Source organism: Polistes canadensis, unplaced genomic scaffold (genome assembly GCF_001313835.1).
Source record: "Polistes canadensis isolate GaletaPanama2010 unplaced genomic scaffold, ASM131383v1 scaffold_14, whole genome shotgun sequence".
Classification (NCBI taxonomy): Eukaryota; Metazoa; Arthropoda; class Insecta; order Hymenoptera; family Vespidae; genus Polistes; species Polistes canadensis.
Genome location: NW_014569561.1, coordinates 421,655 through 437,884, shown reverse-complemented (window position 1 = coordinate 437,884; position 16,230 = coordinate 421,655). Strand labels below are relative to the sequence as shown.

General features: G+C 34.1%; 1 protein-coding gene and 1 long non-coding RNA gene across 3 annotated transcripts; one reads left to right on the top strand and one right to left on the bottom strand.

Moving 5' to 3' along the window:
* Positions 1 to 5,161: 5,161 nt before the first annotated feature.
* On the bottom strand, positions 5,162 to 6,700 carry LOC106793510. Its single transcript, XR_001382430.1, has 2 exons — positions 6,574 to 6,700; positions 5,162 to 5,471 (listed from the first exon to the last, which is right to left on the bottom strand). It is a non-coding gene; the product is annotated as an uncharacterized LOC106793510 (long non-coding RNA).
* Positions 6,701 to 8,404: 1,704 nt separating this feature from the next.
* LOC106793487 (protein O-GlcNAcase) lies at positions 8,405 to 15,973 on the top strand. 2 transcript variants are annotated; one of them, XM_014760476.1, is made up of 13 exons: positions 8,405 to 8,746; positions 8,959 to 9,010; positions 9,074 to 9,407; positions 9,485 to 9,929; positions 10,011 to 10,594; positions 10,673 to 10,993; positions 11,074 to 11,248; positions 12,938 to 12,991; positions 14,410 to 14,495; positions 14,568 to 14,737; positions 14,818 to 15,013; positions 15,105 to 15,264; positions 15,345 to 15,973. In XM_014760476.1, exons 1-13 carry the CDS (start codon positions 8,677 to 8,679, stop codon positions 15,479 to 15,481), a joined length of 2,784 nt encoding a protein of 927 aa, XP_014615962.1. In that variant the 5' UTR covers positions 8,405 to 8,676; the 3' UTR covers positions 15,482 to 15,973. The 2 variants fall into 2 exon arrangements, with proteins under 2 accessions (XP_014615962.1, XP_014615963.1); XM_014760477.1 differs by lacking the exon at positions 12,938 to 12,991.
* The last annotated feature ends 257 nt before the right edge of the window (positions 15,974 to 16,230 follow it).

Here is a 16,230-nt window from a genome sequence, read left to right as displayed (position 1 = left end):
ATATATTAAATATATTTTTATTTATTTTTTATAATGCGCAAAAAAATTCATGCGCAACGCTTTACTAGAGACAAATAAATGTTCTTAACTCAAATATATAATTCTACGCTAAAACTCGTGCCAAATGATATGATGGCACTTGCAGGAAATGACATATGAAAATGTTGTTAATATACTCAAAGTACATTAACGAGTGCTTTAATAACGCATATCGTAGACACCAAGCATATCTCTCTCTCTTTCACACACACACTCTCTCTCTCTCTCTCTCTCTCTTTCTCTACTCGTGAATCTTTAAAAGATCGTTTTTACTTTTTGATTTATATTATACTCCTTTTCTCTCCCAAAATTGTTCATCGGTATAGCCAATAAAACATATGGCCCGATAACTTTAAACTAATAATCGTAATAAAATGAATAATCTCGTATTAAGAGTTGTATTATTATTCGATGAGAAAAAGAAAGAAAAAGTGATATTATTGTCGTCAGAAAGCGCTTTATGAAAGAACGAATAGGATGTCGTTAAAAGTGTCGATTAGTTTTCCAATAGGAAAGGACATGATTAATGCAATTATTATCTGAAAGGGAAGGTTATACGTCACTGTTTGTTACGCGTTCGCATGCGTAAAAATTATTCGGATGAATTAACGCGGAAGAAAAGTTGAAACTTGAAGAACAAAATATCAGAAAAAAAGAAAAAGAAAAAGAAAGAGAGAGAGAGAGAGAGAGAGAGAGACAGATAGAATGAAAAAGAGAGAAAGATTGTAAGAAGCGAAGAATAGTAAATAAGATATAAGTGAAATAAAAAGAGGCCAAGAATGAAGATAGAGAAAAGGAGAGTGTATGAGAGAGAGAGAGAGAGACGTAAATAGAAAGAGATGGAAGGAGAGAGTGAGTGAGAGAGATAGAACGAGAAGTACAATATGGGTCAGTTATTGATTGCTCCCTGATCGACTCTCCGTAATGCCTACCATTCATCTCTAACGTTTCTATCTATGTTGTCTTAGATATTGACGATACGCAAGTACCTCCTTGATGGTCCAGGATCATGGAGCGTGTATTTTATATCGCTGGGAAAAATGACTACGGTGATGATATCATAAATATTTTCAACTTGATAAAAATACAAAAGCAAAAACAGGAGAAAGATTTTATTATTATTATTATTATTATTATATCAACACGAGATGGCAGAATGAAACGCATATTAGCGTCGTATAATGCATCAGCTTATTTGCGTCGACCCTTATCACATTAAATATCCGCGCTATGGCCAAGTAAACAAAAATTCACAGGCAGAGTTCGTGCGACGAGTGTATTAGCTAACGAGGCAAATTAAGAAAGAAAAATTTGCAAACTACCATGTTGAATAAAAAATACAAATGAAACGTGACCATCGTTATGAAAGTGTGGTAAGCTCTACTTGCGTTGACCATCGTTAAAAAGAAAGAAGAAGAAGAGAAAGAGAGAGAAAGAGAGAGGTAGTTTCGCTGTGAATTTTCCTTCTTGATAAACTAATGTCATTCTTGCAACCGAGTTTTCGCGACAAAAAGTATCATTTTTGTGTAAAGAATGCTAACGAAGAAAGGTTATCAATCGATAAAATCGATAAACTTTCGATCTTACCGATCCTCCCTATTGATATAGATACAAGGAGGAGAAAAGTTTGCGCCTCATTTTACTCCGAAACGTTCGATCTACTTGAACAAAGCAGGTCGTTCATTCAACAAAGCAGCAGCAATGACAGCTCAATGGCTGCAAAATGTGGGCTAACCCTGAGGGTACGATTTTATTGGAGCGACGATAAAAGGTAGTTCTATGAAGGAAATGACGACAATTTCAAAGCGAACAAAGAATAAAAATACATGTTTGTATAAAGCCGAAGAAACCAAGCGTGTCAATGACTAGGTCGCTGTAGAATCATTAATCGATTTCACAACTATTTTAATTTCATTTCTTTATCTCTATTGCGTTAATAATCAAACAATTATTCGATTATCAATTATTTGCATGTTCATCATTTTCCTAGGGATTTTCTAGGGTATATGTTTCAAAGAAAGTAAACCTTTCGAGGGACCTAACTAATCGTTCGAAAGAAAAATCAACTCTGTAATCATCTCGACTCTCGCAAAGAAATACGAGTAGGTTTATTTGAATGATTCTTTCGATATATTTATTAATTCGAAAGAAAAATATATATATATATGTATCGTATGCAGATGTCGTGTCATAGTTTAGTTCAAATTTAATCTCCCGAGTTGTCCCCAGGTACCTCGCTGCTGCACTGGTAAGTATTATCAAAGAACACGAACGAATTTCATAATAATCTTTACGATTTTACTAACTCGGCATAATAGTGAAAGCAATTGAACGTCCGAAGAAGAGAGATCCGTTCTATTAAATAAAACATATTAATGATCTTGGGTTGTTTCATAATTAAATGTTCGTTTGTTCGTTCGTTTGCTCTACGTAGCTACGCTAACAGATGAACGAAAAACTATATTAGACGTTGTGTACTCTATATAAACGTCACGTGCTTTTCTCATCATGCGCAACGACGAACGCATCTAACCAAGGATACGAATACGATAGTGTGTCGTAGCTCTCGAAAAATCATAGAATCGAAGAAAGAATAGAATAGATGTCAGTTAAAAGAATCTAAAAAAAAAAAAACAGAGAAATACCTAAATGAATCGTATAAGATTTATACATAAAAATACTTACGGATGGGAAACACGCCTGTGAAGGCTTCTGACAGACATGGTCTTGTTGCGAGCCGTTCCTCCGAAGGAAGCTTGAAAGATGGTCCCGCTTCCAGCGTCGGTTCCGGCGTAAGTCCCAGCGTAGGGTCCAGGGTCGAATCTGGAGTCGGGTCGAACGTCGGTAGCGGAATCGGTTCCAGGATCGGTTCCAGGATCGGTTCTAGGTGCGATGGCAACGTCAATGCCAGCGTTACCGTTCGGCGTGACGCGGCGCGAGGCAACCGAACCAGGAGAGGGTGCAAGTTGGTCTCCCGTCGGTGCCACGGCCACCGCCGCCGCTGATGCGAAGCCCCCCGAGGTCGCCAGAACGGCGCTGTTGATAGTGGTACCGGTGCCGGCGCCGGTGCCGGTGCCGGTGCCGGTGCCAGTGCCGGTGCCGGTGCTGGTGATGGCGGTCTGGTTGCTCCTGACGTTGGTACGTCGGAACGGGCCCGACGTACCCGACAATCGCCGTGCTAATCTGCGGGCGAGCCGACGGGCCAGGCGCGCCCCTGCACCACCGACACCCACGCTGACAATATTTCTGTCCCACCCCCCGTGTCCAGGGGGTGGTACAAGTATCACGGTTTACCTCTTCAAAACCTTCCCCTTTCTTTCCTATATATTTCGTCTCTACTTTCCCTCCGGGAACTCTTGAACGCTCCGAGACTCGCTTCTCTTCCGTCCTACGCGACGAATTATCCAGCCTCTTTGTCTAACTTTTGCCTCCTTTATCGCATTAACACAACGATAGTAATTCCGTGTCTCTTTGGCTAAACGATAACAATACCCTTAATCGTCAATCAAGCTAACGAAAAGATTATCCAATATTCAATGTAAACTGCTTGCAAATGTACCTACGAATGTGCAAGTTGGGATCATCGATGGATTTAAATTGAAAAAAAAACCGATTAGCCCAAGAAGTACGATCAGCCTCGTGTTATTGAATCGTTCAAGGGAACGCTATTTCCATATTTTCGTCTTTGATCGTATCACGAACGGTAAAAATTTGTTTAGAGTCTCGCGTAAAATCACTTTTCACAAATTTCTGCGAAAATTTGCGTGATTCTTCTTTCGCAAGAAGCATCGCGCCACCCCGCTCCATTTCTCTTCGAACCCACGTGTCTTTCTTCCCCTTCTCTTTCTCCTCCTCCTCCTCTTCTTCTTCTTCCTTATTCACCTTATATCCACCCTCTAATATAGCTTAGTATCACAATGAACAATTTTCCTACGCTTAACCTTAAGATTATAAAATCACAGTCGCAAATTGATACGGATCCTGTCGTGCGAGCCCTTCCCTCTCATTCGTCCGAGTTTTATTTTTTTTAGGCGTCGTCGCGAGAAACGACAATCGTTCTCTCGGACCACTTGTTCAGGTCTATGTCGATGCGCATGAATTTCGTCAGGCTTTATCCGTGTAATGAAATCCGGATGATTGAGAGAAACCCTGATCGTCGTTCGCACACCGTTGCTCCCTACGGGACGGATTGCGTCTGCCCATCGATATCGATACTAGCCGCCTTTAGGAAAAGCCTTCCTGATTTTTCACCGGTTTCACTCGGCTCAGCTCGGCTCGGCTCGCGCCACGAGGCTCTCGAGCTCTTTGTTCGAGCGAATGACTGCTACCATCACCGGCACAACCACTACTACCACCACCTTCTCTACTACCACTACCACCACCTTCTCCACCACCACTACCACCACCACCACCACCACCACCAGCACTACCAGCACCGCCACCACCACCGCCACCACCCTCGCTTCCACCCTCGACCCCTCTCTCGCCCTCACCCTCGCCCACGCCGCCACCACCACCACTGCCCTCTCCTCCGTCTCCACCTCCACAACCACCACCACCCGCAGCACAACCCTTCCTCGACTCGGCGAATCAGCACGCGATATCTTGCGAAAATCAAAGAACTCTCGATCTATTTGAATCCTCCCGATTCTTCCCGCGTTTTATCGCATTCGCCGATATCTTTGAATCCTGCGTAATTGTACGGCTATATCTTGTATGAAAGAAACGAGAGACGAGCAGTGCCATTTTTTAATTTTGTCCTCTTATCTTTGATCCTTATTATTTATCTTCTTTTTCCTTCTTCCCTTTCTTCCTCTAGTACTAATTTGCACTGTTATATAACAATAGTATCTAAGTTCTATCGATCAATTTCATTCCTCCGTTTGATACCCGTTCCTTCGTTCCACGATTGTACCCTCGTCTAACTCCATTTTCGATGCACTATTCCCTCGAGGAAAGAACGATTACAAAACGTTAGATTTTGAGTCTTTAAAAGGCGGATACAGATCTTTGAGATGTTGAGCGTATCGATCGAAAATCATCAACTGACATATCCTTCCATACCCCTTCTCCCTTGCTCATACTCTCTCTCTCTCTCTCTCTCTCTCACTCTCTTTCACCCTTTCCTTTCCCTCTCTCACTCGTTTATCTATCTCTCCCACTCGCTCTTTCTCTTTAGAAAACTCCACAAGATAAGAGAAGAGGTCGCTCGAGCACCAACCGGAACTCAAAATTACACCTCTACTTTTCTTCTTTCTCTTTCTATCCTTTTAATTATTTTTCACGAATCCCTTCCGGTTTCTTTTCTTTGAACTTTTATCCCCTATTCCTTTTGACTTTTTCAATCCACTTGCAACTTCGACGACGTATTCCTCCCTCCTTAGACGTATCAGTCAAGTCTGATTTTCATTTATTGCATCGTTCTTCCTTAGCTGCAATAACACATATCCAGATTTTATTATATAAATACAAATTTAATCAAAATGACTCTTATAATAAATAAAATGAAAATATTTTTCGCGTTCCCTTTCTCTCTTCCTTATTTCTCTCTTCCTTATTTCTCTCTTACCCTCAAATTTCCACCCTATCCAAGTTGCAAGATGACAATTCGTTTCTTGTTATCGAGCACACCCTAAATCTCGATACAGCACTCTTACCTTATCGAGTAAAACGACGTAACGTTGTGCTCTTGTAAAATTAACAGAGTGTCGAACGAAACAGAAACATTCGTTTATATTAGATATTATCAAACGACACTGCGATAGAACGGGGTATAGTGAAAATCGAATCAAATGTTAGGCAACACTTTACCGATCGTCAATGTTTTCGGGTGGATGTTTTCGGGTGGATGTTACGGTGTGCTTCGTTACACGTTCCAGCCGCGATTATATTATTCGTTGCTCCTAAACTTTCCTATTATTTTTGGTTTTTTTGTACGCTTATTTATCTATCCTCCTATCCTATCTCCTACTATTCCCTCTGTCTCTCCTTCTCCTATTCCACCTCGCTTTGCGCATTCCACTCAATTGGCCCACTCATTCGTGCTTGTTTTGCCAAAGAAACTACTTTCGCACCCTCTCATCCATCCATCCAACCATCCATCCATCCATCCATCCATCAATCTACCTGTTTCCGTTCTTTAATTCGACCGCTTATTCATTCATCTACCTCTCTGCATATCCACCGTTCCCTTCCCACCCCCCGTTAAAGCTCGTTTATATACTCCGATCGTAAAACGAATGTAAGAGAGCGTGATATGTTCCTTCAGTTTAAGACGATGCCATACATGCGCGCCGATCGTCCTTATTGATTACGACGCATTGCTGCGTGTAGAAAGCCGATCGCTTTTCTCCCTGAGAAGGGACATTCGTTTCCAACGTTGTTAAATGCGACCAATGAAAAACGTTTCCTTTGAACGGTAAAGCTAATAAACGCGAAAGGTATATACTATTGTGTAAGCCCGCGATCGGTGCAAGCCACTGAGCGATTACCCACTCTGCAACAGTGGCTACTGTTATACGCGTTCAAACATACCATTGACTTTGACGTTAGACGGCTGATAGCCGGCCTCGCACTGATACCGTACCGCCCGCGCCGTAACAACCACGGCCTGACTACATCCGCCCCCTTCCCGCACGATTCCCTTCTTAACTCTTCTACAACCACCGCTACGCCAACGACGTACCGACCAGCCAAAAAACACAACCCTCTTTTGCAAACGATTTGGGCGCCGCGTTACGACTTTTCGCGAAAACGATTCTCCTCCTAGATGACACTTTCTTTCTTCGATTACCTTTTCATCTGATGCTTCTCTTTCCTTCGCTTCTCTTCTCTTTTATTCTCTTATTTTCTTTTCTTTTATTTTCTTTTCTTTTCTCCCCTCGACAATTCTCTTCTTGATCTGTTAATTATTGTAGGCAACGTATTATTATAATCATTTATACCTTTATATATATGCAATATCATACCAAATTCTATCATTATCTTATCCTAGAGATTATCTAATCTTTATAATTTTATACTTTCGATGTTTTTGATTATTTTCTTAGAAAGATTTTATCAAATACTCGTATCGGTTAATCTCGTAACATTGATTCAAGTAAAATGTATCAAAATTATTACGTGACTACTTTATTGATATGAATTTATGATGATATTATAAAATTTGTTTTACTAAAAACTTATCTTATAATCTAAGCGCAAAGTCATAACACACATTATTCCATTAATTTGTATGTTGTACACTCCTTATTATATAATAGACGCATGAATAATCCTTCCAAAGTTTAACCCTTTTTATCAATTGCTTTGATGTTTGAATTAATGATTGGAACAATAACGTTTTCGTATTCATTGAAGTAATTAACAAGTAAATCTACAAAACAAGATACATTAACTGATTCGTTTTTGTGTATTCTAATTATTATTCATATTTAAAAAAGGTACAAATACAAAAGCATAAGAGGTGCGTGCCGTGTCTCTAGCGACATCTATTAAAGATCGGTGAAAGTAATCGCGAAAAAAACAAACTTTGGTACAAAACTTAAATAATTAGGATATGAATACTTATTTTTAAATCCAAAAACCAGAGACCATTACAAGTAATTAAAAAAGAAATCTATTCTAATTAATTATGTTTAACAAAAATATTTCATTTATATTTCGCGCGATATGCAGAAATTTTCCATACGAAGGTAACTTCAATGCAATAAACATCAAAGTTTTAGAATCAATGGACAATACTATATATTTGAAGATTATGATAATGCAGTGCAGCTTCAATATTAATGTACAACTTTAATTACACATACTTATAACTATAATAATAAAGATTTTACTTTGTAATTACCTTTAAATGGAATAAGTATTCTAATATATAACAACAAGGAGCAACGCGTAATTGTCACTCCCCAACAATGGCACTTGGCGCGAAGATCCAAGGATGACTGTGCGCATGCGCACAAATGGTATTCTCTTTTTTTCTATTTTCATTTGATTTATTACTTATATAAATATTTCTTTATTTATTCAAAGTCTCAATCTAATTCAAAATTAATATAATATTTATAATAATCGAAAACGAAATAGAAAAATTAATAGATGAAAGTTATTAATTCACAGTTATTTGCAGATTCAGCTGAAAATAGTAAAAAGCAACTTCTATTTATATCTTTTCTCGAGAAACGATATTAATCGAATCGTACGTATCGACTTTTTCTGTCTAGCCAAATATATCGTTTTTTAAATTTTCTTTATAGAAATGGACACATTGTTGTATATAAATAATGGCTCTTTATTTAAATTTGCGATGGCGCCACGGATCAATAAGTATATTAATTTGCCGAATCGATTTATCGAAAAATCGTTCGTTATCGATCGGAACGGTGAGGGCGCAGCTTATAGGAATACGAAATTTCGATGTTCTTTCTTGTGTATTATGTGACATACTGATTTTGTCGATATTTTTCTTATAAAAGTAATGTCGAAATAACAAGCAGCTAAGACGTGCCTTACGTTTTAATAGCTTATCGTCTCTTTATTTGCTTAACTTATCGCAAAGTGAGTTATTCTCGCTAACAGATCCTTCGGCCATCTTATCAACTCGATTCTAAACAAACGTGCCTCAACGGATCCGCAATGGCGGAGACAAACGGGGCCGCAAATTTAAACACAAAAAATGGAAATTTTATTTGCGGTGTTGTAGAAGGTGTGTAAACAATATTAAATTATTATTTTGTTTTTATCGTTTCAATATATTTATTTGTGGATTTACAATGAAAACCTCATTTTACTTTACTGTGGATACAGATGTCTTTTTATTTATTTATTTTGTTTCTTTTTTTTTTTTTTTTTTTTTTTTTTTATTTCACTTCTCTCGTCTCGTTAATAGTATATTACATTAAATTTAATTTTCAATAGGATTTTATGGAAGACCATGGACAACGGAACAACGAAAGGACTTGTTTCAAAAGTATGTTTCTTAAAATACATAGAATATGTGCAATGGAATTCAAGAATTTTTTTATATTTGTAGACTTAAAAAATGGGGAATGGATTCATATTTGTACGCTCCCAAGGACGATTATAAACATCGTGCTTATTGGAGAGATTTGTATACAGTGGAAGAAGCTGAACATCTAACGGGTTTGATCACAGCTGCTAGAGAATGCGGTATCACATTTTATTATGCTCTATCTCCAGGATTAGATATCACGTATTCCAATGCTAAAGAAGTGGCAGCATTAAAAAGAAAATTGGAACAAGTCAGCCAATTTGGTTGCACCGCGTTTGCCTTATTATTCGATGACATAGAACCAGAAATGAGCGAAGCAGACAAAGAAATGTTTCAATCATTTGCACATGCACAAGTATTAACATTTATTCTTGACAATTTTTCCTACATCCTTAACATATTTCATTATATCATTTTTTGTTGTGCATGCAGGTTTCTGTAACCAATGATATTTTTCAACACCTTGGGCAACCTCGTTTTCTTCTATGTCCAACACAATATTGCGCTACTCGAGCAATACCCAATGTATCTTCTTCTGAGTACCTGAATACTCTTGGAATGAAATTAGCTCAAGAAATTGATATAATGTGGACGGGTCCCAAAGTAATATCCAGACTTTTAACTATTGAATCTATTGAAGAAATAACAGAAGTTCTTAGAAGGCCACCTGTCATTTGGGATAACTTACATGCTAATGACTATGATCAAAAAAGAGTTTTTCTTGGCCCTTATTCCGGTAGATCACCTGATCTTATTCCTAAATTAAGAGGTGTTTTGACCAATCCTAATTGTGAATACGGTGCAAATTTTATTGCTATTCACACATTGGCACAATGGAGCAGATGCAATATCGATGGAAAGAGAGATTTAAGTTTGAGTATGTTTCATGTTTTTCTATTTTTTACTTACATATTTTAAACAGTATATTATAATAAGTAACTTCTATATTATTTTATAGACGACACTGTATCTGCTGATATTAAATTAGAAACAGAGACGGAAGATGGAGTTATTGGAGAAGACGTACCTTCAACTTTATCTCCAAACATGTATCATCCGCGTCATGCGCTCAAAAATGCGATAAATGAATGGTTATCAGAGTTTAATAAGAAAAAAGCAGCATGGGGTGTCATAGCAAAACCGCAACCATGTGTTGCCCCAACAATACCAATTCCAATTATTCCTTCTGTTAATACATGTATGAGTTTGACATCCACTACAACGACAACGGTTCCAGCAACTCCTACACCAGTAACTAATTCTAATCACTTACAAGCATTGGCTGAAGTATGTTCTACTGTCACAAGTAGCGATAGTTTTGCCCAGCCGTCTACTGGACCTATTATGAATTCTTTAGTATCTGATACCAAAGTAATCAGTGAACCTATAGTTTCAACAATATCTCCCAGTGTAGGAAATGAAGCAATTCCATCGATCATGTCTTCGGTTGAGCCGATGGATTGTAACACAACTCCTAGTGATTCTCCTGCTCATGGAATAAAAATACATGTAGAAGATGACATTATGGTAGAAAACACTTCTGTGAGTCATTTGTAAATTCTTTTTATAGAATCTTCCAATGTAAATTCGTATTAATTTTTTTTAATCAAATTTTCATAGACGTGTAGCGAAGCTTCTGCAGGTATGCAAGTAGATGTAGATGCTACTTCACCAACGATAAATGGTACACAAATGATTATTGAAAATGATAGTGAAACTCATGAGAATAATGATAATATAGATCAAGATTCTTTATCAATGAAAGATGCAGACAAACAGTTAACTCAAGAGGATTTATGTTTGTTGTGCGATTTATTCTATTTACCATTTGAACATGGCGGTCAAGGTATTCAGTTGTTACAAGAATTCAACTGGCTAAAGAGCAATGCTCACGTTGTTATGAAAAAATCAAAGGAAGAGGATATTGCTTCGCAATCTGATGTAAGTAATTAATTAATAAATTAATAATTTATTTTGTAACATGTAGATTTCACTTGACAATTCCAATAAAAATATTTCAGATTGAAGAGTGGCATACTCGTGCAGCTAAAATGAATGACATGTGTAACGCAGTAAACAGATTATTTCAACGACTTACGTACTGTAATAATCGCGAACTATTATATGATTTATATTCATATATGTGGGACATGAGAGGAGTTGTGTCATTACTAAATAGTTATGTAAAATGGTTAGGTAAGTTATTTCTGCTACAAATACAATTTTTTTTACAGTAGATTAAATTTCCTGAAAATAATTTATTCTTTTTGAAAGCAATGTAATATTTGAAATTGTACGTATGAATAATATCCATTGAAATATGCATTGAAAGTGTGATTACATATTTCAATTAGTAAAATATTACACTAATGATGAAAGTCTGCTAAAATGCTAATATGCTGGTACAATAATTTAATTTCTAAAAAAATATATATATTATCATAATTTTATATTTTTTAAAATAAACAAAATTAAATTAAGGTATATTAATTCGATTCTAAATTTTTATTCTCAGTTAACTGCTCACTGTACTTGAACTGCATTGGTTATGTGGAATAATTTATTATAGCTCCAGACAAATGCTGTTATTGGCCTTTCTCAAAAATATTATTATTTATTATCTGTACTTGTATTTCAGAACAGATTTATCAACGATATTGGTAAGTGAAGCGTCTTTTTTAACATTTATATTTATTAAATTTTTTTACAAGAAAGGTATACTTTCATTATAATTAAGTTACTATACTTCCTAATAATAATAATAATATTTTAGTTACAATTAAAAATCATGCTATATATTGATAGTTAAATAATAGGTTGAAGTACAATATTAAGTAGTAAGAAATGTGAACTTTATTTTATCTTTATTTCACTTCATGCAATTTATGTTAATTCATTTTTATTTTTCTTATCTAATTGTAAAATTATAATTATACTTATAAATATTATTATATTTTTTTAAGAAAAAGTTTCGGTCGGAAAACATTCCATAAAATCTGAAAATTATTGATGTACTCTTCAGTGCTATTCCATCGTACATTATTAGAGTTACACGAATGATGATAGATGGAAATATTTCTTATTTTAAATTATACACCTTTACTTAATACATTCCAAGAAGATAGAAATTATTTATTTATGATGCATTTAATATAAATTTTAAAATTACATGATCATATATCATTCTGTGGGTCGCATATCCACAAAATTATTTTTTACATTTATTTCTGCGCTTTAGAAATAAATGTATCATGCGGCATTGGATAAAATTGGATAAATAAAATTGCTAAAAACTTTAATCAAATTTATTTATGTTTACTTGTTGTGTGTGCGCGTGTGCGTGTGCGTGTATGTGTGTAGTGCATCTGCTAGTTTAAACAAATTTTAATTAAAAGAATCGATTGGTTTATAATAAATTCTTATTTACATATATAGCAATCTTATTTATGCAATAATTAATTTAATTAGGTCAGCCACACATAATTAAATTTAACTCAATGAATAAAATGATTAAAATGAATACGAAAATAAAACTAAATGTTGTGGCTTTCCTGCGCAAAATGACTGTGGCACAAAACTTACAAGATCAATATTTTTGGGAAACTATTCAACAGCATTTCTTCATGGATAAACAAATATCGGATTTGAAATCTTCTTGTACCAGCTATTAACATATCAATTGACTTTCTTTTACAGACACTACTTAGCAGAAATGTATTTATAGTGTATCAGTCCTATAATAACAGGAATTTTATTAATTAAACAATCATATTTATAATTATTATTTCCAATATTGACATTTCTGCTATGGTAATAATATATGAGGAATAATACGACTTTAATACGCTGACTAACTACTACTCTGTGTTTTTGTCCTGTTGATAGCATTTGGCAGATTCCCAGCAACGATGACAACATATACCCAGGGAAGCTACACATGTATGCGATTCATCAGTTTTAAGTAATTTACCATTGCGCGCGCGATTCGCGAGACCTTGAATCTTAAAACAATTTACTATTTTTTTCTATTATATATTCAAGGTTTTGCACAATAAAAACACATTTATTATTTTCCTTTTTAACATAAATAATAAATACGCGCGTTAAAAGCTGCATTCCTATGCCTTAGGAGATTAATGCGCGATTAATATGCGATTTTAACGCATCATACCATAATGCAGGATGAGCATACTTATTAATATTATCAATTGCATATTTATTTTAGTCGATTATATTTATTGCAACCATTGTAAATAATATATCGAAACATTTTTATTATTTAATTTCACATTTAAAAATATTTGTTCAATGCTGTCGTAGTTTATTCACTATTTATATTGTATAGTAAATTTGAGAGTGATACATTTTCAACACTATTTCGATTTTTGTATTTATCGATTTAGATATCAATTAAGACTAAAATATTTTTTGCAGATAAAGTATGTTCAATCTCGTATATTTAGCAAAAAACACTTTGATAAATATATAAAATTTCACAAACTCTTGAAACTTAATGCTTATATGGTCAATTACGATAGAAAAAAGAAAAATTAGTTTTGACGTTTATATTTCATATTTATTATTACAAATAATTTTATAGTCAATATTTTCTTTAAAATAAATAATCGTAAATGGCCTGAAAAATACTTTCTTTTGCCAAGTTGCCTTTGCTAACTTATTTTGCTTAGTTCCAGAAATTATATTCTTTCCAGGATAATGAAAGTTTTATTTCAGGTGCAATTTGGCAAGAGAAATAGAATAATTTCATATACATTAGACCAAGAGTTTATGATTATTACAAAATAGTTTTTGTAAATTACAATCCTATCACTTTTCGTTTCTTCTTTTATAAACAAATAAATAAATCAATTGAAACACGCGATTTTATCTCTCACAAAACATTTTAAATAACTTAAAATCTTTTCTATATTTACAATAGTACTGTGCTTGCACAGTATTTTTCTTTTTCTATTTTCTTTTTTTCTTTTATTTTCTATTTACATTTTGTTTTACATATTTATAAGAAAGAAAGGCACTTATATAGATGATATATCACTATTCGCGTAATGTCATTTTTATTAAAAAAAAAACGAAAAAAATTTGTAATTTTCAAATTGACATTAGTTTCTTTCCCCTTTATTTCTTATATTTAGACAACGCCAGTTTTGAACAAGATAATTGAAGGAAAGAAAATGAAATACCATACTTAAAAACCCATTTGTGCATGACATAGATATAAGCAAAATTGATGCCCAATGCAGTGGAGGCCATTTCAATATGTTCGTAGACATAAAGCACGAATGAAATTATGTATTTAATAGTAAACTAATTAAATTCTTTTCTGTGCCCTCAAATAGGGTTTTCTAATGGTTGGAAAGAAACATTTATGAGTGGTGATCAAGAACCATGGGTTTTTCGTGGTGGTCTTACAGCTGACCTACAGGTAGAATTTGTCTTTTTTAAAATTAATGTAAATAATCTTGCATCTTCCACATATATTGTTCTTTTATTTTAGAGATTAATTCCAGTGGATAGCGGTAATGATTTATTTGTTTACAAAGCGCCAGAGGTACCTAGTAGTACAATATATACGATACGGCCCTATTTATCGAGCGATGAAGGAGCAGTTTATGCAGTATGTAATCAAATTTCTAACTGCACGGGATCATCGGCTGTAGCAGACAAGTAGGTGTATATAGAATATTATTTGTATGTTTTATTATATATATATTTTATTTTATACATATATCATATTATTCTTTCAGATTAGTTGGCGGATTTTTAACATTAAGTCCTGAATTATGTATGATTGTTGAAGATGAGAATGGAGTTGTAGGATATGCACTAGCTGCCTTAAATGTTAAATCTTATAACCAGAGGATGGCAGTTTCTTGGATTCCTGAATTAAAAATGAAGTATCCTTTGGATACCGGCATAAATAATTTACCACAGGATATTCAAGTATGTATATAAGTATAATGAATATGTATGTCTATATTTAAAATTGTTATGCAATGATTCTTTGTCATCATCATTTTAATTTCTATTAAAGGATGCAATACAGTATTTTCATACATTTAACCCGGATGTATCGGAACAACTGTGTAGACATCATCCATCTAAACTTTTGTGCTCAATACTACCTACTGTAACAGATCAGTCAATTCCTAAAAGATTGATAACTTGTGTCTTAGCAGCTTTAAGAGCTAATGGTAAATATTTTCTTAATAATTATACACGATCATTTTTCATATAAATCTGTTAAAAATGAATGTATTGTATATTTATATAGGTTCTTTTGGAGTTCATACGACCATGTGCTCTACGGATAAGGAAATGAATGAGTTTTATACAAAATTAGGTTTCGTTGAATTGAATCCAGCACAAGAGGAACATCCTGCAATAAAAACAATGTGTAGAAGTTTCTAACAGAGACTGAACACGTCGCTATTATTTTTAAATAAAGTATATATACTTGGATCTTCAACGAAGAAAGGATTTATGGCATAAACAATTTCGTATTCAAGTAAAATTTGTTTACTCCGAATTGGAAACAAAATCTCATCCTTTTTTACAATTTTTTTTAATTTTCTGGTAATGTAATATATATTAAAACATGAGATGTATACTTTCTCTCTCTTTATTTCTTTCTCTTTTCTCTCTTTATAGAGATATGCATAGAAGTAATACAAGAGTATTTAATGTAATTCAATAATTTTTATTTCTTCCTTTTGCTACATGATATTAAGTTAATCCTTTGTATTCTTCGCAATTCCTTTACTAAAGAAATGTCTAAATTTTGGTTTAGTTCAATTTATAAAAAAACATTTAAATAAAAAAGAAAACGCGATACTAAATAATAATAATAAAAAAAGAAAAAAAAGAAACTCTTTACTTTGAATAAATAGCAGACAACAAAAATTTACTGAAAATGTTCATACGTATAACAGAAAAAAATGACGTTTGTTCTAACAGAAATGTCACAACAGTATATATGATTTCACTCTTCTCCGTCTATTTAACATAATGTGGTAAATACGTATATATCATGTATATATTAAAAATAAATACTGTATAAAATGTGGATGTAGTGTCCTTGATAAAAGTTAGCAAAAGAGAGTATACATTTTTAAATATTTCGGATTAATTTGTATTGTTAATATTTCTGCTTACATACA